General features: G+C 39.9%; 1 protein-coding gene across 9 annotated transcripts in view; it reads left to right on the top strand.

The window, feature by feature from the left end:
- TANC2 (tetratricopeptide repeat, ankyrin repeat and coiled-coil containing 2) overlaps positions 1-25496 on the top strand; it is a 617479-nt gene that overhangs the window by 301552 nt on the left and 290431 nt on the right. For 6 of the 9 annotated variants that reach the window (XM_030541297.1, XM_030541296.1, XM_030541295.1 and 3 more), the window contains 2 exons: positions 13486-13557; positions 24567-24746. In XM_030541297.1, coding sequence (XP_030397157.1) covers positions 13486-13557; positions 24567-24746 — 252 coding nt within the window. The remainder of the gene's footprint in view (positions 1-13485; positions 13558-24566; positions 24747-25496) is intronic. The other 3 variants (XM_030541301.1, XM_030541300.1, XM_030541298.1) reach the window with 1 other exon arrangement.

The raw sequence follows: 25496 nt of genomic DNA, 5'->3' as shown, positions 1-25496 counted from the left end.
AAAATTTGCTCTATAGCCCTATTCAGATGTTCTGTATCATTGACTTTACCTATTTTCATTCATCATCTTTTTATTTGTAAATGGATTTGTTCTTTTTGATAGGCAGAATCAATGTTAGTAGAACAGACTTCCTTTTTACCCATTCACCCACAACTCATAGTCCATGCAGCGGTAGAGTGGGCCCACAGCGGTAGAGTGGACCCACAGCACTCGCAGAAATACACTCTCCCAAACAGAGCAGCAAAGAGGATGGACCTGCTAGGCAAGGAAGTTTACTCCTCAGCAGGGCTCCAGTTCTGCATTGCCAGTTATCAGGCTCTGCTAGCTAAACATGACTTCAACAATTACAGTAAACTAACAGAATTCAGAGACAAGCTGGCACTGGACCAACAGTAGCAGTTCATGGCACTGTTGGATGAGGGACGGCTGTTAGCCACAGTGGGACCCCAGGCCATCTCTCCCTCCTTGGGCATATGGCAGCCTTTACCTTGGTGACACTGCATGCATTGCCTACAGCTGTGGCCTCTCTCTGTCTATAGACCACACAAGAATCATTTGGACACCAGAGTCCTGGTGCCCTGGACAGTTCTGACCTCCTTCACGTGGTGGACTGACCCTTCCAAGGTCATGGTTGGTGCCCCCTTTGCCCCTCCTAGTCTGCAAGTAACCATCATAATGGATCCCTCCCTCATGGGTTGGGGAGCACACTTGGAATGTCACACAGCGCAAGGTGTTTGGATGTCATGAGACACTAGGATGCATATAAACGTCCTGAAATTGCAGGCAGTCCATTTTGCGTGCCAAGTGTTTCTCCCTCTCATTCAGTGAAGACACATTCATGTGCTCTCTAACAACATCACAGCTGTAATTTATATCAACAAGCAGGGTGGCGCCAAGTCTCCCTTCCTCTGCTCTGAGTTCATCTACTTTTGAAACTGGTGCATCAAACACCAAGTGATATTCCAAACCACGTACCTCCCAGGCACCCAAAATTCCCTGGTCAACGTGCTCAGCAGGACTCTAGGTGAACCGCAAGTGGGAACTACACGATGCCATGCTCCAGTGGTTCTTCCACAAATGGGCCACACTGTGCTGTGATCTCTTCGCCACTCACGAGAACTGCAACCTGCCCCTTTATTGTTCCAGGAGAGCTATATGGGATGACTTGCAGGGTGATGCTCTTCTCCTCTCCAGGACGAGTGGTCTCTGCTACACCTTTTCCCCCATTTCCCTCCTCCCACAAGTGCTATGCAAGATTGTCGGGATTTGTTTGTAACCCCATTCTGGCTCTGTTAGTTTTGGTTAATGGACCATCTCAAATTCTCCACCTGCACACCACGCCACCTCCAAACACTCATAGATCTCCTCACACACAGTCAGGGCAGACTCCAGCATCTCATTTGCGTCCTCTTCACTTCACAGCTTGGTTTTTGGATGGGACTCAAGGGTAGACAGAGCATGTTCCAGTCTAGTGGAACACATCCTTACTCAAAGGAAGAGAGCATATACCAGGGTCTGCTACTGAGTGAAATGAAAGCACTTCACCTCATGAGCTCATTGCCATCAGCAACCCCTGACTGTGATATCCATACCTGTTGTGCTAGACTATCTTCTCGAGTTCAGAACATCAGGCTTTACTCACATCTCTGTCCAGGTCCACTTGGCAGTGCTCATTGCCTTTCTTCCCCTAGTGGACGGAACCTCACTGTTCACACATCCTATCACCATTACTTTCCTGAAGGACCTGCTCAATGCATTCCCGCCAGTCCTCAAGCCCACATCCTCATGGGACCTTATTCTCGTTCTTTCCAATCTCATGAAAACACCCTTTGAGCCACTGGCAACGTGCTCCCTCAGCCATCTCTCTGTAAAAGTGATCTTCTTAGTAGGCATTAACTTGACTGGACAGGTCAGTGAGCTGGCAGCCATGATGGTTGACCCCTCTTACGCCATCTTCCACAAAGATAACATTTCCTTGCGGCTACACCTGAAATTCCTCCCTAGGGAGGAAAACATCCATCTTCCTGTCTTCTGTCCCAAATCTCACACCTCCCACTCAGACAGAGTCCTGCACTCCCTCTGCTTCCACTGTGCCCTAAGTGTTCTGCTTCCCCAAAATCCGTACCTTTTGTGCTTCACCAAGACTCTATAACCAATGCCGGCTGGTACAAGGGACAAGCCCTCTCCTTGCTACGCATGTCTAAATGGGTCTCTGGGTTCATTTCATGTGCACCAACATACCATCACCAGATGGATGAAAGCACATTCTATGTGAGTGCACACAGCCACGTTGACCTGCCTCACAGACATCTCATTATAGAACATCTGTCATGCAGCGATGTTGCACTCCATACACACCTTCCCGTCCTACTATGCCATCAGCCAGGTGGCGGCTGCAGACGCAGTTGTAAGCCAGACTGTAGTAGAGACTGTACTTCCACGCTGTTCCCTGCTCGCTGCTCACCCATGTTTGGAATCCATATAGAGACTGTCACTCGAAGAAGAGGAGGTTACTTACCTGTAACTGGAGGTTCTTTGAGATGTGTGGTCCCTATTTGGATTCCAGTACCCCTTCTCCATCCCCTCTGTTGCAGACTCGATTACTCAGTGGTAGGAGAGACACTGGAGAGGTGTTGAACCACACAGCCTATTATACCCTCAGCTGCGAACATGAGGGGATGCATGATGCACATGTGTCTCAATGGACACTGCTAAGAAAACCTTCTGTCACATGGTGTGCATACACACCGACATTTGGAATCCAAATAGGACCACACATCTTGAAGAACCTCCAGTTACAGGTAAGTAATCTCATCTTGTCAATAAGGGCACATCCATTAATTAAACGAAATGTTCTGAATACATATGTATAGAACCCAGTGATACCCTTCAACAAATATAACTGGATTTCCGTTGTTATTTACAGTCCTCTTAGCATTCACAGTCAAGCGCACAGAGTCTTGAGACTAGCATCTGGATTGACTGTCTTCTGGAGGCATCTTCGTTAGTAATTTGGATATTCTTAGTCTCTGTTGTATCTCTGGATTAGCCTTCCATGCAACATGTTTCTGCTTGCACTGATCAGTGCATACTTTTACTGCATATTGTATTCTCTCCACCAGCTAATCTCCCAGCAGTAAAACAGTGCTGATAGTCGAGATGAGGTGTAGCTTCTTTTTAGAAACTTTGGAAATAGTATTTTTATTAATATAGGTTTAAAGTTGAAAGTATACAGTAATAATAATACGTAGCTCTTATATAGCACTTTTCAGCAATTGATCTTGAGGCACTTTACAAAGGAGATAAATATAATTAACTTTACTGAACATGGAATCAGATTCCACTTCTGAAATGAAAATGAATAGTGACTCTACAGGTGTTAGTCATGTCTCAATGAATGGAGAGCAAGTCACTCAACCTATCTTACTATGCCAAACTTTACATAACTGTAAAGTGAATACTTACTTTGATGTGCACCAAAATATGAAACGTGTATATCTCTCTCTATAAAATTAAAATATGCAATATGAATAGAGATACTTAACAGAGTTAGCCACTCTGAGTCTGTAGGTATATATTAATCAGTGTTAATAATACATCATATTGGACTGCATCTTTTCTTATTATAACCATGATTCCAGAAAGAATTTCTTGTTTGTGATGCTGCGGCTTTTATGATATAGAAAATTATCTCCAGAACCTGGGTACAATAAGTACCACACTTCAATGAAATTATCTTCCTCTCTCTCGCTGCTCATACATCCGATGTGTCTATATTTAAAACTATAATAAGGAGAAAACACTATCCATATTAACTAAGTATGAACTCTCTGCTTTTCTAAACTCATTTCAAATATGAGATCAAGCAGTACCTAGATCGATTATATTTTCTTAATTATTAGCGTCTTTGGGTTGAAAATATGCCTTGACTCTCTGACTGTTGGAGACCAATATATTAGCAATTACCAAATGTAATAGCACGTCTATGAAAACATTGCTATGATTTATAACTCCCCATTACTTTGCATAATAAACTTGCCACAGTTGGAAAGCTGTTATTGGATTGCTTTTCATGTTAAAGCAATGGTATTATAGTTGGGATGTTGATATTCCTATTTTGCATTCTGAGCTTTCGCACTCCATTGACTTAATACTGTAAAGTTTGTTGCAGCTTTGTGTTCTAGTTGTGAGTCTAGTCATCCAGCTGTTATATAAAAGTATAAATTAATGTATCTAAAACAAAATAAAAATACTTTCTAAAATTACATTTATAGGTAAGAGTGATGGTGGATGGAAATAAGAAAGCCATTAAGGAAAAATATTTTCTGTTTAAATAGTGAAAGTAATGTTCATAAATGAATCAGGGTACTGGCAGTAATAAAGGTTGAAATTCTCTGTATATGGGCTGGCCCTTTATAAGGTGGATTCTGTCACAAACGCACACAGTTCCAGAGCAGCAACCCCTGCATGGAGGGATTGAATTGTGTTAGATGATATTGCAGGGGTGGGCAAACTTTTTTGGCCCGAGGACTACATCTGGGTATAGTAATTATAGTGGGCCATGGATGCTCACGAAATTGGGATGGGATGTGGGAGAGAGAGGGCTCTGGGGTCGGGCCAGAAATGAGGAGTTCAGGGTACAGCAGGGGGCTCCGCACTGGGACATGAGGGTGCGGGGCAGAGATGGCTCTGGCTGGGGGTGTGGACTTTGGGGTGGGGCTGGGGATGAGGGGTTTGGGGTGTAGGAGGGTACTCCAGGCTGGGACCGAGGGGTTTGGACGGTGGGAAGGAGATCAGGGCCAGTGGGTTCCTAGCCCTGTGATATTGTCTCCTTTTTTATTAAATCCCTTTTTTGAGTGATTTCAACAGCAATGTTCGTTTGTTAGAAAATAAAATTATTTTGTAATGAACATGTTTACTGAAGAGAAGAAGTGTTGTTAAATTGTATGTAAATCTTGTTATTATGAAGAAATTTTGGCTACATTGTACTATCTCTTTTTATTAATGCATTTGTGCTATTCTGGGTCCCTCGTTCCTTATCTCTGTTTTATTGGCCAGGTACAATTTTACCCCTTTTTAGGGATAAATCTCCTGTAGACAAATACTAAATAGCTGCATTTAGAGCATGTCATTACTTAGCCTGACCTGAATCCACTGGGATGCTCAACCTCCATGGTGCTTGCAAGCCCCTGATAAGACAGAGACATATACACAGTCTGGAAAGGGAACTGAGCTGATCATTCACATGGCAACAGTGCCCTAAGGGCATGGGATTGATTCTGCTACAGTCCCGTGTTGTAATCAGCATGCTTTGATCAGATTTGGTCATTTGACTTTCCGTGTGTGTTTCAGAATCCTGATGGCAATTGTGAGCCTTTTGAGCCACATTGTATTAGATATAGTGTGCATGAAGCACTCCTTTTCTTTGGGTGGGATGACAGACTGGGCTGGAATCAAATCACTTTCTAACTAGTGGCTGGTTTATTGTGGGTGTCCTGTATTTTACAAACAGTCTTTATACAGTGTAGTGCATTTTATAGTTCAGACTTTTACAAATATTGACTCAAGCTATTATGCTGGAGTGCTCTTTGTTAACAGTTCCATAGAGCACTGGCATATCTAATGCAGTCTGTTCTTGCAGCAGATTTCCCAGCATGCACTGAGAAACCTGACCCACCCTTGTGCTTGCCTGCTGCTAATGATTGCTTTGTCAGATAAAAAGGAGATAAAGAACTTTAAAAAAAGAAATAGGCACCCTCTGTGCTTTAAGGACAGTGACAATTAAATAAAGGAGTAGCAGTGTCAGGCTGATGTCACTTTATTGCTGTTTTTATTACCTGGTCTCTTTGCCTTTAACATAAACATGAATACCTGGGGATGAGGGGAGCTGGAGGCAGCATATTATTGCTGACATGAGATCAAAGTGACTGCAGATGCAACTTGCTTGTATTCAAAGGCTGGTCTGGTAATTACTATGCAGGGGTTTCTTCACTGGATTATTTTTTTAGGGTTGTTGAAACCTCTTGTGGGTTCCCTCTTTCCTGGGGGCAGTCACTTGAAAAAATGCATTTGTCTTGTGCTTGTGGGGGATTTGTTGTGGCATGGTTTTTAAAGGAATAATTGGTAGGAGAAGAAAAACAAGGAACTAGAAACAGAAGGCACGGGTAGCATAGCCCCATTTGTAACCTGTGCTGAATGTTACTGTACATGATTGTTATGGTTTCTTATTCTCTGTGTAACGGACAAAAGGAATGTAACAGTAATTGTCTATCTATTATAGACCACATTCACCCAGTTTCCTGAGATCCCTTTGTTCTTAATTCTCTTGAGTAATTTTATATTGTCTGCAAACTTTGCCACCTCACTGTTTACCCCATTTTTTCCAGATTATTTATGAACATGTTAAACACAACTGGTTCCAATACATATCCTTGGGGGATCCTGCTATTCACCTCTCTCAGCTGTGAAAACTTACCATTTATTCCTACCTGTTCTCTCCTGACTTTTAACCAGTTATTGATTCATGACAGGACCTTCCCTCTTATTCTATGAGTGCTTAGTTTGCTGAAGAGTCTTTGGTGATGGACCTTGTCAAATGCTTTTTGAAAGTCCAAGCACGCTGTGTCAGCTGGATCACCTTTGTCCACATGCTTGTTCATATCCTCCAAGAATTCTGATAGATTGTTGAGCCATGATTTCCATTTAAAAAAGCCATGCTGACCCTTCCTCGATATATTCTGTTCATCTGTGTCTGTGTCTGTTCTTCACTATAGTTTCAACCAGTTTATCTGGTAGTGAAGTTAGGCTTAGCAGCCTGTAATTGCCAGGATCACCGCTGGAGTCTTTTTAAAAACATCTGTGTTACATTAGCTATCCTACCGTCATCTGATACAGAGGATACTGTGAGGATGCTCTGCAGTTTCATGACCTGGTGGATCGCATGGTGTTTATATTGCACTTACCCTTCAGTAGCCATGGAGGAAACGTTCCATCCAGTGTTCAACATTGTTGACGCTATCTCAAATAGTAGGTTATCATTACTAATTCTCAGTGGTCTGCTGGATCCTAAGACTGTTTGGTCCATGCCTGCCTCTTTCCAGCCTGTTTCCAAGAAGGCAAACAAATTACATCAGATACCCTTGGAGCAGTTGTCATATTTTCACACATGTTGTGTACATAGTTCACTATCGGTGGTTACTGCCAGAAGCAGATTGAGGTCTGAACAATCACATTCCAATCCTGCTGATAGAGAAGGGAAAGAATATTGATTCCCTTAGTATTAGGGTAGCAAATTATTAAGCAATTATGGCTCGCTATGAATTCTGCCTTTGGGAAAATACAATATTGTTTGTGCAGGATTTGTTGGATGATAACAGGAGATTAGTAAATGCGATCCTAATGAAAGGTCAGAATGTGGCAAAGCATGCTCTCAGAGCTTTGTTTGATGCCTCAGGCTCTTCTGCCAGAGGATTGGCTTCTTCAGTTACTTTGAAGAAACATACTTGGCTTTGTTGTTTTTTTCTGGCTTTGGATACTGGAATTAAGGTGAAGGATCTCCCTTTTGAAGGTGATGGGCTTTTCAGTGAAAAGGTGACTGGGAAAGCTCAAGGAAACAAGCTCAATGGCCCCAATTTTTTTAGCTTGTTTTCTTCTACTAGGAGACGACCTTCAACTCCTTTCCATTATGAGAGAGAGTATTATCCACAGTCTTCCTCATTTTATTTCTCATCAAATCAAAGGTATGAGCTACAACACCAGAACCCTACATCTTTCCAGAGCCAACACAAGAAGAGATCTTTCAGACTGAGTCCTAAATCTAAACAATATGCTTCTTCCATGTCATCTTTGTTGAACAGCAGTCCTCAGATTTGATGTGAGAGCCGATTAGCAAGGATTCTTCCTTTCCTCTATTTGGAGACGTTAGCCCATTTTATCAGCAAATAGAAGCTTATTGCATTGACCAGTCCACAGCAACAAGAGTATTTACAAAGTGCCTCTCTGTGATAGCAGCTCATTTGAGAAGGCAGAGTATTTTAGTTCATCAATTTTGGATGATTGGCTGTTGAAGGATGCTGTTTGTGCAGATCTATTGTCACATCACTTATATAACCACCCTTTTTTCCAGCCTTGGTGCTACTTCTAAATGTCAAAAAGTCTACTCTCTGTCCAACTCAGATAATTTTATATATATAGGCTCTGTATGGACTCAGTATCAAGGAAAGCCTTTCTACCTGTGGGCAGATTTTAAAAAATGGTGCAATATATTTTAAACATTCAAATATGTCATTCATAAAGCTACTTTCTTTCTGGTCTCATGGCAGTTATTACTTATGTAACTCCATTGGCAAGTCTGAAAAAAAGGCCAATGCAGCATGGGATTTCTCAAATCTGCAGGACAGATCTGGACAGTATTCAAATGTTGACCTACCTCAAAACATTTTGAACTCATTGGCATGGTGCTCAGTCATTGCAAATATCCTCAGAGGCATCTCGTTCAAGCCACCTTCACCATCAGCGATAACTTCAGATCCATTATTTACACTCACAAAACCACCTTGCGAACCCTTGACTGAGTGTTCTTTGTGTTATTTATCTCTTATGGTGGCACTTGTTATTGCCATAGCATCAACCAGATGTGTGAGTGAATTATGGTAAATACCTTGATGGCTGATCCATCATTTATGGTTTTTCATAAAGATAACATAATCCCAAATTTTTGCCAAAAGTGGTTTCTGAATTTCTCATCGATCAGACAATTAATTTAACAGTAGTTTTTCCAAGACTATTTACTATTAAGTGAGCCTCTGTTTTACATACTTTGGGTGCAGGAAGAGCTCTTCCATATTATTGAAATAGAACTAAAAGTTTTCATAAACCCATATGTATTATTCATGTTTTATGCTAAAAATCACCTGGGTCATATTGCATCTTCCCAAACTATTTTTAGATGGATTCAACAATTTATTGTTGAATGTTACATGTTAGCAGAAATTCCTGTACAATTGCTTTCCTGCAGAGTTGTGGCAGGATCTTTTGCTTGCCTGAAGTAAGTCCCTGTTACTGATATTTGCAGGGCTGGAACCTGGAGTCCTGTATATATCATTTTGAACTGTTGTGTCACAAAGTGGGTATTCTGAAATATTGCAATAAATACCCTGGGAGAATTGTTAGGGTTATTGAGTGGGTTCAAGCATTCTTTGTTGTCTGGGCAATTAGACCTTTCTGGCTTCTTTTGTATTGCAGAGTAATTGCACAAAAGGAGAGTCCTGCTTTTTCCAGACCATAAGGTTGGAGAGGACCCTTTGAATAGGGATTTCTCAGGAGTGTAACACAGGGGCTTATTATAGAGAGTTTCAAGCAGTTGGGTATGTGTGAGTCCTGGAGAGAGACAAACACAGACCCTTTCTAAGATGGGGCAGCAGCCCTTGAAGTTTCTTCAAGAGGAAAAGTTGCCTGTGTGCAGTTATACCACCTCTGTTCGAGCAGATGGTACATTTCGTAAATAAACAAAACCCACAAAGTTGATACCTGACTCTGTGTCACATAAATCTCCTCCTGGCCTCAAAACTTCTTCCCCTGGGCAAAGGGCAACAATATATTTATTTTAAAAGAAAAAGAATATGGTATCTATGGTATTTCAGGTATCTAAAAGGGTGTCATCAGGAGGAGGGAGAAAACTTGTTCTCCTTAGCCTCCAATGATAGAACAAGAAGCAATGGGCTTAAACTGCAGCAAGGGAGATTTAGGTTGGACATTAGGAAAAAGTTCCTAACTGTCAGGGTAGTTAAACACTGGAATAGATTGCCTAGGGAAGTTGTGGAATCTCCATCGCTGGAGATATTTAAGAGTAGGTTAGATAAATGTCTATCAGGGATGGTCTAGACAGTATTTGGTCCTGCCATGAGGGCAGGGGACTGGACTCGATGACCTCTCGAGGTCCCTTCCAGTCCTAAAGTCTATGAGTCTATGAAACCATCTCAGTTCTACAGTTTGGGGGTGATGTTGAAAAGTGGATGAAAATGTGGTAGCCAGAAAAGGATACTGATTGATTAAGGCTTCAGACTTCCAACCGGCAGGTTATGTTTACTGTCTTACTAAAGGAGATATAGTGAGCTATAGTATTACTGCTTCATTCTGTTTGATGGAAAATTATTGTTGCCTTTGTTAAAATGAAAAATGGAAACAGTTTGGGATTAATATGATCCCATTGTAATCAGATGCAGATTGGCTGTTTGGCTTCCTTCCTCCCACTCTTGAAGTCTATCACGCTTCCTGTCCAAAGAGACACGTCATTACATGTTGTCTTTTGACTGCTAGTGCTACCTCTCATCACAGAGCGACTGCAGCAATTATGGGTCTACAGCAATGACATGTTAGTTTTTTTAACCCTTTGAGAGCACTGGAGGATACAGTGTTAAATACAACAAACTGGGACTTAACTGATACTAGTGACTACCACTATACAGTACAAAATTATGTCCAAAGGAAAACAGGAACTTTTTCAAAAAGTACAGTAGGGCATATAAGAAGATGTAGGAAGCATGTTAAGGATCTCAAGACAATAAAATAGAACAAATGAGGTAAATGAGTTCTCAGAATTGTAGCACTTCATAACTTTGGGAGGAGTCCATCTTAGATACAGTACATGATGTGTCGAAGTTTTAAACGTTGAGCCTCTTCATCTTTTCCTCTCTGTCATCCTCTGTTGTTTGCTTTAATAAGGCAAAGATGCATAGGATGTTTCTTTGTCTCGGTATACATTCAATAAATCCTGTGTTAGTGGAGATTTCTGTTGGTTTTTGAAGGCACTGCTTAAAGGGAAATTGGAGAGCCAGAGAATTCTGAAACCAGTATTGGTAACTGGTTGCTTTATTGATAGTAATTTCATTGGGTACTTATCTGGTAGTTAAAGCATCTCTGTCTCCTAAATTCTAATTACATTGTTTTTATAAAGGGCATTAATAAATTGTGGCTGGCCCTGCTCAAATGTGCAAAAAGGAAGGGTTGAGGTGAGCGTGGCATCATGGTACACCAGCTATCTCCCTTCCTTCTCTGCTAAACTTCACACCAGAGTGCACACTGCATGTGTGTGCTGCTTCTGCAGGACAGTCCTCCCTCAGAACAATGTGTGGCCTTTAAGAACAATTTAGCCCTTATATGTGGAATTAGATTAGATTTTAGATTAATTAGATTTTCAGTATCTTTTAAACTACTATGTTTTTCAGGCATACACTAGGTACTTAGGGAATATGGAGTTCTTTATGCTTCTAAAATATTGTGAAAGGTATTTTAAAGATAATGTATGATGTTTTTCTATGCTAGCCAGTGAAAATGTATACTTAACACAGCTCATTTGAGCTTACTTTGTTGTTTAAAAGTGTTTAATTCAAGTATAATCAAACTGACTAGTTTCACTCTTATCTAAATGGTTGTGGAGAGGCAGTATATAAAGAGGTTCTATCTGATATTTCAAGTAACTTTACTACTTAAAAACCAATTTCATGGCAACAAATATTTCACCTATTTCTTTTAATCTAGTTTTTTAAATAATTCTAATAAGATTTTTAAGTCTTATTTGATTGCTCTCTGTGATAGATCATAAAAGTAAAAAAAAGTGTGCACTTTTTGATGTTTTAATAATGCATGCCCTTTCTCACAGATATAGATTTTTCTCTGTTTTTTTTGCATCTACTGTGATATTTCTTTAGAACCCTTTATAAAAAATTCAGTTAACCAAGTCATCATCTTGAATTGTGTTTTCATACTCTGAATGAAAGCACTCATTTGAAACTTCCATGACTTAGAGGTTGTCAATCTGGGCTTGTAGCCGGGGGGCTGTGGGTGATTTTCATTCTGTTTTCATGCACAATAATTTTCAAAAACCAAGGGAAGGAATTTTTCAATAAGAATTTTATACTATAACTAATCATGTAGGTATATCCACTCCGTCCTCAGTTGTATTAGTTCTGCTTTGTGCCTCTCCAATGGCACGAAGCAGCTCTAAACTTAGCGCAGTGAACCCCAGGAAGATAACCCCGTGTAGTGGGATTCTTGAACGTTGTAGAGCTGCTAGAATATTTCCGGTGACATCTTTTCCTTGACACTACACCCAGGTGGTGTGTTGGTTACACAGCCAGAATAGAAACATGACCAGGGAAAGTGACATGGCTGGAGTTCACCTGCACCCTGGTGCCAGAAGCAGCTCACATGAGTTACAAGGGCTGCCAAGCTGCTGTAAATTGCTTTGGGAAACTGGCCCTTGTGGACAGCTGTCCTAGGATGATTGCTCTTCCTAGCCAAGAAACAAAGCTTTGGGTTTTAGACATCCTCATGCTAATTTTATTGATATGCCCCAGTTGAAGTATAGGGTCTCTCTCAAACCAGAGCCGGCAGGATCATTCAAAAGAAAGAAGTATTTTTTGCATACAATCACTGAGCAGCTTATGACAAAGTTCAGTTGATTCATCTATAAAAATATTATATATATTTTAATATAATAGTATACTTTTATTTCAATCATAAGTTTTACCTTTCTGTACGCTCAAAGCTATTGGCCCAGTCCTGAGGTTCTTACTGATGTAAACCTCCTATTTAAGAAGTTTTATCACTTTAAAACACTCCTTAAAGACATTAGAAGTTTTGCCTGTGTAAGGATTAATGGCTTTTGGATTGTACCATGTACTTGCTATATTTGTATATGTTGTTATGGTCTTTAACACTCTGTACAGCCAGACTAAAGTAACTCTGAGTATGATGCATTTAATTCCTAGTTCCTTGTTTCTGCATTCAGCTTGTGTTTGCTACACGTCCTGAAACATCTCTATTGATCTGCTCATCTATCGTTACTAATCTGGTCAGTTGATCAATGAAGAGTGGCATGTAATTAATTGTAAAATATTTACATGTTCCTTCCAGTATCTGTCTGGCAAGATTTACTTGTTACTGTTTACTGCTGCAGCTTTACTAAACAGTTTCAGGAGGAGATAACAAGAAACATTTTAATTTTTTTTTGCTGGTTTGTTCAAAGAGTTATTTTCAAAGGGAAGCAGTATTTAACACAGTATTCCAATTTACTGCTGACTGTGAACTTGTTTCACATACGTTAAAAATTTAGTATTTTTACAAAACTGTTCAAGACAAAGGAATTAACTGACTCATGGAAAAAGCACAAGTGTTATTCTGATTTTATTAAGAAGTCTGAGATTAGCAGAAGAAAATTAAAGGCAGATCTTTTTTTTTTTTTGTCTATGCATCTGCAAGGACCTCATGCATTGTGGCTATAGTGAGCTATGCAGAAATAAAAAAATACCGTACAGGATATAGGCAACTGTTCTTTCCTCCTTTTTAATTTTGTCACTCCCACAACAAGATTGAACTGTTTTTCGTCTGTTCCTAGAAGATACGTGATGGTATTTGAGGAAAAGTTGCGTCTTCCTGACCTATCTGCTATGTTGGTATACTTATGCTGTTTTGGTTCTCATGCAGATGGAGGGAGCGAGGAACCACCAGACCGAAGACAGGCAAGTGTAGACTCCCGCCAGGGCCGATCTGGGCAAGGTAATGCTTGTATCATTTTCCTTTGAGGGCTTACTTCTCTTATGTTAGCACTTTGTGCAGTTTTTCTGTTTTGGTAAGATACCCAGTTCTTCTGGTTTATTGTAGCTTTTATTGTAATTTAGATATACACCAATTTAATAACGATCAGAAAGGTACAAAATTATCCATTTTAAGGGTTGAAATTAAGCTGGAGAGTAATGTATGGTGCACAATATTCATGTGGGAGCCTTTCAAACAAATGCTTTAGTATCTATTAATTTATGTATCTGGGCTTCACATCCTCAGTTCCTCAGGCTGTGAACTAGGGATCTTCTTGGGAGCTGGGGATGAAGCAGTTCTTCTTACTATTCCACAGAGCAGTGGCAGAGGCACTCCACAGGCATCTATCTTCTGCACCCACTTCTGGAGAGGGGTGCATGGGTGGTAGCATGGAGAGAGTGCAGCATCTAGTTTGGGCTCTGGAAATCCTCTCTTTCACTGCAATACAGCAGAAGGACACCATTTCCTTTGGGCAAGTTTCTCCATCCTCCAACACTGAGGTGGGAGGTCCATGTTGTATTTATGGAGAGCAATAATACAGTAGGCGTAGAAAAGAGAATTTGGATCTGTTAAATACTGTTGTAGGTCATTCTCTGGGGCTGTGAAAGTCCTGGTGTTTGGAGCCTTAAATGCAGCTCACCAGCCTACTAAGAAGGCATTCCACAGTTAACATGCCTCTCCTGGGTGATAGGTTTTGCTCATTCACATTGTGGTTTTCTGCACCAGATTCCAGGAGCAATTCTGTTTCACTTTTCTTTTCCTTCCCCAAATCTGTTGCTGCTGTAGAGTCCAAATAGTTTATTGAAGTGACATTGACTTCAGAACAATAGTCCTGTTCTTTGGCTGTGTCCAGTGTTGCCAGCAGAATATTGTATTGGCAAAAGTATTCTGAGTGATTGAAGCCTGCAGACAAATTTAGGGGTATGGGTATTTGGAACTAAAACTATTGAACCGTGTGAAACGGCAACTGTTGATAGAGATTTGTTGTCTCTACTAGTTTTTTTTTAATTTGGAATTTTATATCTTTAATTATAAGAATTGAGGCTAGATTAGAAAGAAACAATGAATTCTAATGACTGTACACACTCCCAGAGCCACATTGCATTAAGAACCAGGTTGCTTTCCTGGAGTTTTGTTAGGGAATAAAAGATTAATAACAGTAAATTATAACCTGTTCTTTTCAATCCTCCCTCTATTTAATATACAAAGCTATTATTGGTAATATTAATTGTAAAGGGAGTATCTAGCCCATTTTCTCTGATTGTGCTCTCTGATGTGGTTTAATTTGTTTAGATTTAAAATATGTACATACATACATATATGTGGGTTTAACTTAAGTGCTGATTTCAGAATGTTCTGATTGTGTTTGATGGACATAACAGTCAGGTACTTTGATGGTCTGAGGTACTATATTCTTCCAAAGCACATTGCTGAATACTTGCTAGACATACCTGTTGTTCACTGGAAAAGATCTTTTCATGCTATAGGAAAAATGCAAATCTGTGGGCTGCTGGTTTGTTGTTTGCTAGTATGTACTTGATCGAGAACATTATGTACACACACAAAATCATATTAAAAGATCATTATTAAGGTTTCCAAGTCAAGCACTCAAACATTGGGAAATGCCAGGACTAAGGTGTTTGAATTTACATGAGCAAAACAATGTATTTTTTACTAGCCTCATTCTTGGAAACAAATAAATTGTTTGGGCTGATATTTTCCACTAAACTTCAGCCTGAGGCAGACCCTTAGCATAGAAGATTTCAGCCCAGATGGTTAAAGTTTGGCAAAGATAGAAGCAATTGAAAACAAGATCATGTAATGACACAGTTTTAATAGTAGGCAATGTTGCCAGCTCTGTCTGTAATAAAATGACGAGGGGCGGGGGGGAAGGTGACTTGTATAAAGGTAAATTACAGCATATATAAAAAAATATGTATTTAGAAATGGTTTAATAATTGAAATGGTCAAGTTAAAGAAGATAAAATTTAGGCTTTATCTCTTTCTTTCTGTCCAACACATGGACAGATACATTATTCATAAACTTTCATTTAGGAGTTCTGGAGAAGGCCAGCTTTGTCCAAATAGCATCTTGTTAACCTGGTGATTAAAGTGACCGACCTGTTTCTTATTTGGTACAATTTATGCATTCTTTAATACATTGATTTTTTAAAATTATTGTTAGTCATTTCCTGTCAAACTAGTTTAATCATTTATCTATGTAAATGTATATGGTCTTTCACAAACCTATATTGAGACATTAGATATCATCTATTTGTTATTTATAAAACAATTGTATTGATAGTAAACCCTGTTTTGTATGCTCATTGTTTGCTGCACACAGGTATAACATGTGTATGTGAAAATGTGAGCCTTTATTCCCTGGACTCTACACAATGATTGTTGTGTAATTCTAACCATCAGAGAAAGCACATGAAGTCCGCTGGATGGATCAAAAATGAGATGAAAATTTAAAAATATCCAGTTATTTAAGGGCTTATTCCCTGTTTCTTCTCCATTCACCTGAAACCACTCAAAGGTTGTGGTTGGAGGAGACAAACCTCTTTTATAAACTGGAATCCCTTCCTTCCTCACTTCACTTTCATGCTTCCATTGTTCCTCCCCTCACTTTCACCCCTCACCCTATGGGACCCAGCCTCTTTATTCCCCTCCTCTCATGAACTTCCCATCTATTGTACTTTCTGCTGCCTCTATAAGAGGCTCCCTCATTCCAAATCCAGATAGTATCTCTTCATTCCACCTTTCAATACTTTTCAGCCTGCTGAGGCCCATAGTGCAATTCAATGTGTGACGAAGTCCCACACAAATTATTTATGTTGTAAACTTAAGATGCCATTAGTGTAAATGGCTCTTACTTATCTACCCACAGTTTCATGATTCTGTTTCTGAAGTAAATAATTTTCAAACCACACATACGAAGGGGACACCAAATTTGTGTGGAAACGAAGATAGCTTTGAGCCTAAAAGAAGTGATGTCCTTTGAAATGAACAATTGAGAGGTATAGTATTGCCAACCTCAGGAGATCAAAAACCATGAATTAGATCCCCAATAAAAGTGAAATTTGGCTCCAAAATAATGAAATTTATTTTTAAAGAAATATTACATTGTGTTTTTGGTCTGTCTTTTGATTTTTGAATTCCTCTGCCCGTTCCCAGTGTGTGTTGGTGACAATGAGTGTTGCCCACTCTCAAATGTATTGAAAAGGTGGATTTAAACCCCAGGCAGGAGCTGAGACACCCAACACCCAAAGCAGTCCTGTCATCCTAATTTGTTGTGACTCGCTGGTCTCGAGCCCAGGTCCACAGAGTTCATGGGAATGGCCATGCTGCAACCCTCCAGCTGATCTGGGACCCATGAAGTCAAGCCACAGTGTGAGGCTCTGCCCTGAGGTCCTGTTGGTGCCTTCCCCGGGTAGTTGATTGACCAGCTGGCCCTACTTAAGCCAGCAGTAGGAACAGGAAGCTGTGTGAACAGCTGGGCCCCATGTGTGCCTCGTGCTATTGCTCATACTTTTGCAGCTTGATTTCCTGGCATCTGACTCGTAGTTCTGATCTCCAGTTTGTCTCCTGCCTCTGACCCAACTTGATTCTAGTTCCTGATGTGTTTCTGATCTCCAGTTTGCCTCTTCTGGTATCCTGACCCAGCTGACTCTGGACTCCTGTCTCCGGACTGTGGACTCTGGCTTTTATTACTAGGTCTGGCCACCCATGACCTGGCCGTGACACAGTTCCCACATCAATGTTGACACCACATTCTGCCTCTCCCACAGCTCCCACATCTGTTCTGTCCACACACCAGTGCTGCAGTCCACCCCCATATCAGTGCCAGTTCCAATCTTTATCCCTCCTATCAGTGCTGCCCTCAGCCTCTCATCCGCCCAGCCATCCTAATCTCTCCATCAGTTCTGCTCCTCCAACCTCACCTCTAGTCCTCTTACTTCTGGGGTTCTTCACTCCACTCCGTCCTTGGGTAGGGGGCTGCAGTGGTGCCCTTATCCCCCTTCCCTATTCCCAAACTGGTTGTTGCATAGAGGGGAAGGGCGAGGAGCAGACTCCATTGCTCATTGGAATGGAGGAAAGAGCAGAGGCCTACTGAGCTGATGGGCACTTTGTTTCCTCCTTCCCCCTCCCCTCCTGTGAAAACAGTGAGCAGTGGTGGAGTGAATCTACCTGCATCGTTGAACTTCATTACAGGGCTGGAGCTTTCATGTCATCGCAAGACAAGTTCTGCCCTGTCTGAAACCCCATCACTAATGAAAAAATTATGAGAGTTGGCAATACTGGAGACTTGCTACTGCTCCACATCCCTTGTCTTATTCCATGCCACCTGTTTATACCCTCTAAGACTCATGCCCCTCCTCTCTTTCGCTAGGTTCCTATCCCCATGTAACCCACCATCTGACTCAACCTAGCAGTAGCTGAAAAACACAGCATGGAGCCAGCACCAGTTCAGTTTTCTGTTCGTAAACATTCAAAAATTGGTATTTTTTCTCTTTATACACTTGAAATGAGCTTTGTATGAGTGTGTCCCTTGAAATAGTCACAATTAACAGGAAAGGGAAAGAAAATAAAGGAAAAAAGTAACAAAATACCACTTTACCCTAACTTTTAGCTTGCATGAGCACAACCTAAGATATGGCTGCAGGCCAAATGTGTGGACTAGTTCAAACAGGAGAAGCGTCATCATGTTGGCATTGAGTTCTGAAGATGAAAATAGATTGATTCAGAGCTGTCCAGGAGAGGAGACAGTATGACTTCTTCGTGGGGAAAAATGAAGGGTGTTTAAGCTTCATGTGATTATTATTAACTGTAACCTACGTTTATTCCATATGCTAACATACTATACATACTACACCACAGGGGCTTAGAGATTTTGGTATGCATAGTATTTAAATGAGACCATCAGACTCTTGCAACAAAAATCAAAATTCAGTTTGGAATATCACAAAAAATGTATCTATTAAGTCTATCACATTTTATCATATTGAAATAATTCAGAAGACAATTTAATAGTTAGTATATGCACTGTACAGGAAATGTCTTGGGTAAGTATATGTTGTAGCAATACTGCTAAAGTTGTGTGTCAGTCACTGTAAATCCTTTGTTTCCGTGATTTATAAATCAGTAGAAAGATATTCTGTTTGACAGAAACAAATTTCAGAATAATCTGTTCAAATCCTTTTGAATTTTGCAATTGTGAAAAAATGAGAATTTTATTTTCTCCCTTTTTTTCACCTCAAAGATATTCCTTTGCTTTTACTGAATTCAGAATCACTTTTTTGTTACAATTAAAATCTGGTAGGTAATCCATAAATAAAACATTTTTAATTTAAGTTTTATTAATGATTTAAAAAGAAAAAGAGAGTGCTCCAGTGTTTTGAGCAAGAGACTGAAATTCAGTGATTCTGGATTCTCTTTCCAGCTCTGCCAGTTTCTTGCTCTGTGTGACTTTAAGCAAGTCAATTAATTTTTTGTGCCCCAAATTCTATATCTGTAAAATGAAGATAACATCCACCAGACAAGGATTTTATGAGGGTTAGTACATTAAAGTTTGCAAAGCATTTTGAGAATTTAGATGGCAGGTGCTATCAATTTGTATAGATATTTGTTCATGTTATTGCTTTATTTATTGTTCATTTTGTTTAGAAATACATTGGACTCAGTTTCCCTCAGCTTTAGGCAAGTGCCAGATATTATGGCCACAGATTCTGTTGCAGACCTGTACTATAATGGAGCAGATGCAGAGCATGCAAACCTTATACATCTCTTCCAAAAAAACCCACATGCAGTAAACTGTGGTTCTTACTAAAACTGTCTCAGAATGCTGGAATTTGAACCTGTGCATAGCACCCCTCCAAGGGGATTATCCTGCAAACTGCTGAGCACTCTGACCTCAATCCAGCAAAGCATTTAGGCATGTTCTAACAGTATGAAGTGAAAAGAGCAGACCAAAGCGTCCAGCTCAAAGTATTTTCAGCAATCATGGAAAAATCGTTCTCCATTATGAATTAATTTGAAATTTGCATATCAAAGAAACTGAAGTAAAATGACTTTGAGGTAATTAAAGTCTTAAAAGCAAAAAAAAAATCAGTTAAGGATTAAATCTTCAATACATGGGCAAAGTAAAACAACATCTGTCGTCAGAAGGATGTTGAGTCCTACATGGAGGCATGCAGTACTGCATTTGAGCATGCATGTGCAATAATAGTTAATTTTTGTTTTGTTTTTCATTGTAGAAGGGTACAGCTGTGTTGTAAAGTATTCCTTGACTTTGAGATTGGTTATGAGTCCTTATATTTTAGCTGTAAAATGTATAACTTTTTATCAGTTTTCTGATAAGGAGTTGTCTAAGATCTTCAGAATTATTTAAATCTGTTTTCTGCTATGTGAATGAATAATGTATTCCTTTGACTATTTTACACTGTTGATATAGCCTTTTTGGACAGCTACAATAAACTCAGGCTGTTGTCTCTTCTGAGTTATAATGTATTGAAGGCATTTATCTTTTCTGCCCTATCCATGTGTGACAATTCAGCTCTGTTATCCACCTCTGTGAATTAGTTTTTATAAACCTATATTTAAAATCACACAAAGCTATCCAGAATCAAGTAATTTTGTTTTCAGAGAGGAAAATTATAACACAGGAACAAAGGTGAGAAGAACCCATGGCTAAAATCTATCAGATTTTTTGTAAAATCAAAGAAATGATATAACCTAAGAGAAATTTAGATGCACCTCTCATAATTCTCTGCTCAGTATAGTATAGTTTATGCATCAGATATCAAGTAATGTATATTTGCAGTAAAATATAAAGGATAACTGTTGTAAATTGGGAGGCAAGTTATCACAGAACTCTACGGTACTCCACTGTATTAGCGTGATGCCTCTGGAAACAGAAGGTCCCTAAGTAATTCTTTTCATATATTAGAACTGGTTTGTTGCAAGTGATATGTGAACATCTGGATCAGTTTTTATTTTTAAGAAATCAGTTAATCCATTCCTGATCACAGAACTGACCTCAGGAAACAGGGCCGGCTCCAGGCCCCAGCGCACCAAGCGCGTGCTTGGAGCGGCATGCCACTGGGGGCGCTCTGCCAGTTGCTGGGAGGGCAGCAGGCAGCTCCAGTGGACCTCACACAGGCATGCCTGTGGAGGGTCTGCTGGTCCCGCGGCTCCAATGGAGCTTCCGCAGGCACGCCTGCGGGAGGTCCACTGCAGCCGTGGGACCAGCAGACCCTCCGCAGGGAAGCCTGTGGGACGTCCACTGGAGCCGCGGGATCAGCAAGTGGTAGAGCACCCCCCCTTGGCGTGCCGCCATGCTTGGGGCAGCGAAATGTCTAGAGCCGGCCCTGTGAGGAAAAAAAATGTGAAGATAATGATCCAAATTATGCCCTAAATTACACCTTTTCAACCCCACTCTTTTGTAGAAGAGCAGCAAGTCAATGAATGGTACTTTTGTTTAATTTTGCACCAAGGCATGTTGAGCTTCCTTTCCAAGCCAGTAATTTAAGAAACTGAACTATATGAAGCCCCAAAATACCATTCTAGTCCTCTGAGCACATGTTTCCAAACAATTGGCTTAGGAACAGTTCTCAGATGTCGTCATTACTTGGGAGAGAGAGAATGTGGCATTTAATATGTGGCAGTTTATTGCTATGAAATTAAAGATTGATGCAGATCATTCCTTTTACCACTTTTGTGTAGCAGAGACTAGCGTAGATTTTGACACATTTCTTTTTGTGGCCCCAAATGCTGATAATTAAGAGGAGTAGCACAGAACTTGTAGCCCAAGACAAACAAGGTGGCTTCAAGTCACCTTCATGCCGTCCCAATTCTGGGCTGCTCTGGGGACCAGAGTAGCCAGTGTTGGAATTTTAACCGCCCTGCTCAAAATCACAGCATGCTGGCTATGGGTAGCTGTGCTTCTCAGAATCTCTGCAGTGTTGTGGGCTGTGCTATGCTCCTCCTGCCCCAAGCACACTCCCTGTGCTAGGGTTTGTGAAGAAGTCCTGCAGTAATCTTCCTCGGTTCCGATACTAGGGGAAATTCTCCCCCAGCTGGATTCCGGGCTTCTCAAGACCCTTTGTGCCTCTCCAGCACTTGTAACAGGCATAAGGGGACAAGAAAGGGGTGACAATCTCATGCATCATTTCCAATTATCCCTCTTCTATTTAAGGAAGAGCTTGACCATCAGTTAGCAAAACTAAGGGAGTCTTAATGGATAAATCATAATTTTCCATATTACTTATTCAGTGTCCATATTTATTTTGCTTCTCTACATACAGTATGGCAAATATACATATCTATAATATAATTCAAATGTCTCTGTACAATTGTTACCAGTTTGTCCCAATTTATTGAATATTCAGAATACTTGCTTAAAAATTTTGGTAAAGTTAGTAACTGGAGAAGCAGCATCAAATAACCTGAATCACAAGCAAAGATCTGCTTATTCCATACGTTGCAGGGAGAAATTAATTCTGCCTCCCAATGCTTTCTACAGAAATGAGTGGCAGTGAGTTACAGAATAAACTTTGAACTTGAAAAAAGAACAAGAACAAATAAAATGAACCATTTGATTGCACTGTTCGTTGAGGAGCTTCAAGTAGGCCTGGTCTACACTGGGGGGGGATTGATCTAAATTATGCAACTTCAGCTACATGAATAACCTTAGACCTACCTCACTGCGGTGAGTTGACTGTCGACTCCGCCTGTGCCTCTTGCAGCAGTGAAGTACAGGAGTCGATGGGAGAGCACTTGGGAATTGATTTATGGTATCTAGACTAGACACAATAAACTGACCCCCGCTGGATCGATCGCTGCCGGCAGATCCGGCGAGTAGTGTAGACATACATTTAGATTCTAAAATTATCACCTGAATTCAAACAAGGCAACGATTCAATTCGGTAAAGGTATTTTACTTAGTCCAAAGGCTCTTTAGTGCCTAGTGATAAGACTGCAGAAAATTTAGAGCTCTCTATCTAAACAAAGTGTTTAAGAATCAGAGAAACATGAGCCAAATTATCAGATGTTGTAAATTAGCATAGCTCCACTCTGCTGATTTACACCAGTTGAGACTCTGACCTAGTATCTGCTCTGAGTAAATGTAGTCTGTCCGTTAGCAGGTAACCTTTTAAGAATGACTTCTCATCTGTAAGGCAGCAATTTAGCTCAGTTTTGCTGTTCTATAAGAATGTTAATCAAAGAAATAATAAGGTAACAGACTCTATCTTTCACAGCTCCTCTGTCATTCTAATAAATGAGAATGGAGAAGTGAAAAGAGCAATGGATAACATCACTGGACAAATAGAAATCTAAGGGATCTGTTTCTGTGTGATCCTATAGAATTGCATGAAATACACATTAAGGTCTGTTAATTCTATAGTTTTTAAAGCCTAAAGATTTCTGACTAGTCTGAGATTCTAGAAGTTTAGATGTGAGCACCAGACAGGAATCATTGCGGTGGGGTGGGGTGGGAGGAAATCTATTTGGGATTATAAATCATAAGAAACAATGCATTTGAAAATCTTTATGAACAGACTCCTTGCACTATATTTTAAAATAGATCTATTTTATATCATTTAATGTAAGAATTTCTGTATATCTATCGACAAATATCCTTCTATAAATAAAACAAAACTCTGAACTATGTCAAACAAAATTTTTATTTTTATTTTAGGAATATTTGTATTTAGGAATGTAAATATCTTTTATACATTTATAAATACATTATTTTATTTAAAAGAAATATAAGTATTTAATTATTTAAAGCAGCAATGAAATTGAAAAATAGAATACAATATACATTTATAGCCAGCATGACAGAGTACAAAAACTGACACGTGAGTGCAAACCTGTGAATCATCATTTATTAGTGTATTTTTGTAAGATTATCAAGAACACTTGGAGTTTTAGGTGGTGCTCTTTTATTGCAGAGTAGTAAAAATTCAAATTAATAAATAAATCATATTATAAAGTGAAGAAGCAGGTAAAATAAAGATGGTAAATATTGATGCACTGTGTAATCCAGGCAGAGAGAAGATCTGAGGCTATATCTTCTATCTCTCAGTCTAAAGTCATTCTCACACTCTTTCTTACTCTTTTGCCCAATTTATATTTAAGTATTTATAGAAAGTTGAACAGCTTCAATAAGAAAGATTGACTGCAGAATAACCTATAGCCCAGTGGTAAGGGTAATTACCTGGTAGACCGGAGACCTGAATTCAAATCCCTGCTCCAATGAGTATTTAAATATTTGTGCAATGTGGAACAGCTTCAAAAGGAGACATTGAGAGTAACCAACCCCTGAATAGCCTGTAAACCTGGTGATTAGGATGCTCACCTGACAGGAGATAGATCTGAGTTCAAGTCCTTGCTCCAGAGTGGGGACTCAAACCTGGACCTCCCATCTCCAAGGCAAGTGGCCTACTAACCACTGGGCTAAAGGTTATAAGAGGGACATGTGTGTGCACACACAGTTTTTTGAAGCTGAGTGGACTTTTCCAATTTGCTGACAAATTCCAACAATTTTCAGAACAAAAATGAATATTTGTTCAGATTTTTTGGTTTGTTGGCTGAAAAAAAATCAATTATTCGCCCAGGGTAGTAATTACATTAAAACTGATCACTCTAGAATACTTAATAAAGTAAAATGATAAAACTTAAAATCTAACTAATTACGTTGTTCGTTACTCTATATCAGACATTCACCTATTTGCTATTGTATAAATGTAGTTTCTTCATGAGAAGCATAAACATTTTGTAAGATGAACATGAGAAGAAGCAGTCCAATACTATAAAGTTTGTGTGATTTTGTGAGAAATAGTATGGAAATATTAGAAAGTGTCTAGCCAGCCTAAGCCAGCAAATTCCTGAGTCTAGGAATTGATAAAAACAGTAGGCTGCGTTTTATTACAAATTGTTCTGTTTTATTTTTACATTCCTATCAGGCACCTCCACAGAGAACGACTGTGCTTTTGAACCAGACTACGCTATTCCAGCACTCCCAGTGACCGAAGGTATGCAGCACATTCGGATTATGGAGGGCATGTCTCGCTCTCTTCCATCCTCCCCCTTACTCACACATCAGTCTATCAGTGTTCGGCTCCAACCTGTGAAGAAATTAACTGGTAAGGACTTTAAATAAGTTCAGTGGGGCTTTTAAAATCGGTCAGTGCAAAATTTTAGATAAAGCTCACCAAACAAGTTTCTTTGCACAAATCTTCATTAGTTAACTACATGGCCTGCTATACACCCATATTTGCAATATTAAATTACTGTAGGAAAATGGATTGGATCTCAGTTTAACAGCATGATCTATCTAGTCTTTAAATAATCAACTGGTTTGCACACATTCTAGTTTTGCAGGGATGTTGTAAGTAGTACCAGAATTTACTTAATTCCAGTCTCCTCATGAGTCAGTTTGCTCAAGTCAGGCCAACAGATGGAGACATTTCAGCAGTTTAAGTAACATTATGTTAAATTTTTGCATGCTGAGAGAGAGAGACTTCAGCAAACTGTACATTATTTGTTGCAGCACATTGTGACATTTCATGTATGTTTTAAAACAAGTTTGTTTTAAGTAATTTATTTGGTTTCTGTGGACCAGATTTGTAAAGGTATTTAGGTGCTTAAAGATGCAGTTAGGCACCTAATGGGATTTTCAAAAGTGCCTCAGGGCTCAACTCCCCCACTAGGCGCTCAGGCTGGTCATCGTAGGGATGCTGCAGCTGCGATTGACAGGGAAAGTGCAGGGTCTGAAGCCATCGGGAGCCTGGAGCAGAGTAGCAGGAGAGGAGCAGGATGGAGCCGCTGATGCCCGACAGGCCAAACAGAAGGCCCTTTTAGGCCGGATCTGGCTTGTAGGCTGTTAATTGAAG

Source organism: Gopherus evgoodei, chromosome 23 (genome assembly GCF_007399415.2).
Source record: "Gopherus evgoodei ecotype Sinaloan lineage chromosome 23, rGopEvg1_v1.p, whole genome shotgun sequence".
NCBI classification, from domain to species: Eukaryota; Metazoa; Chordata; order Testudines; family Testudinidae; genus Gopherus; species Gopherus evgoodei.
This window is presented reverse-complemented; position numbering and strand designations above follow the sequence as displayed.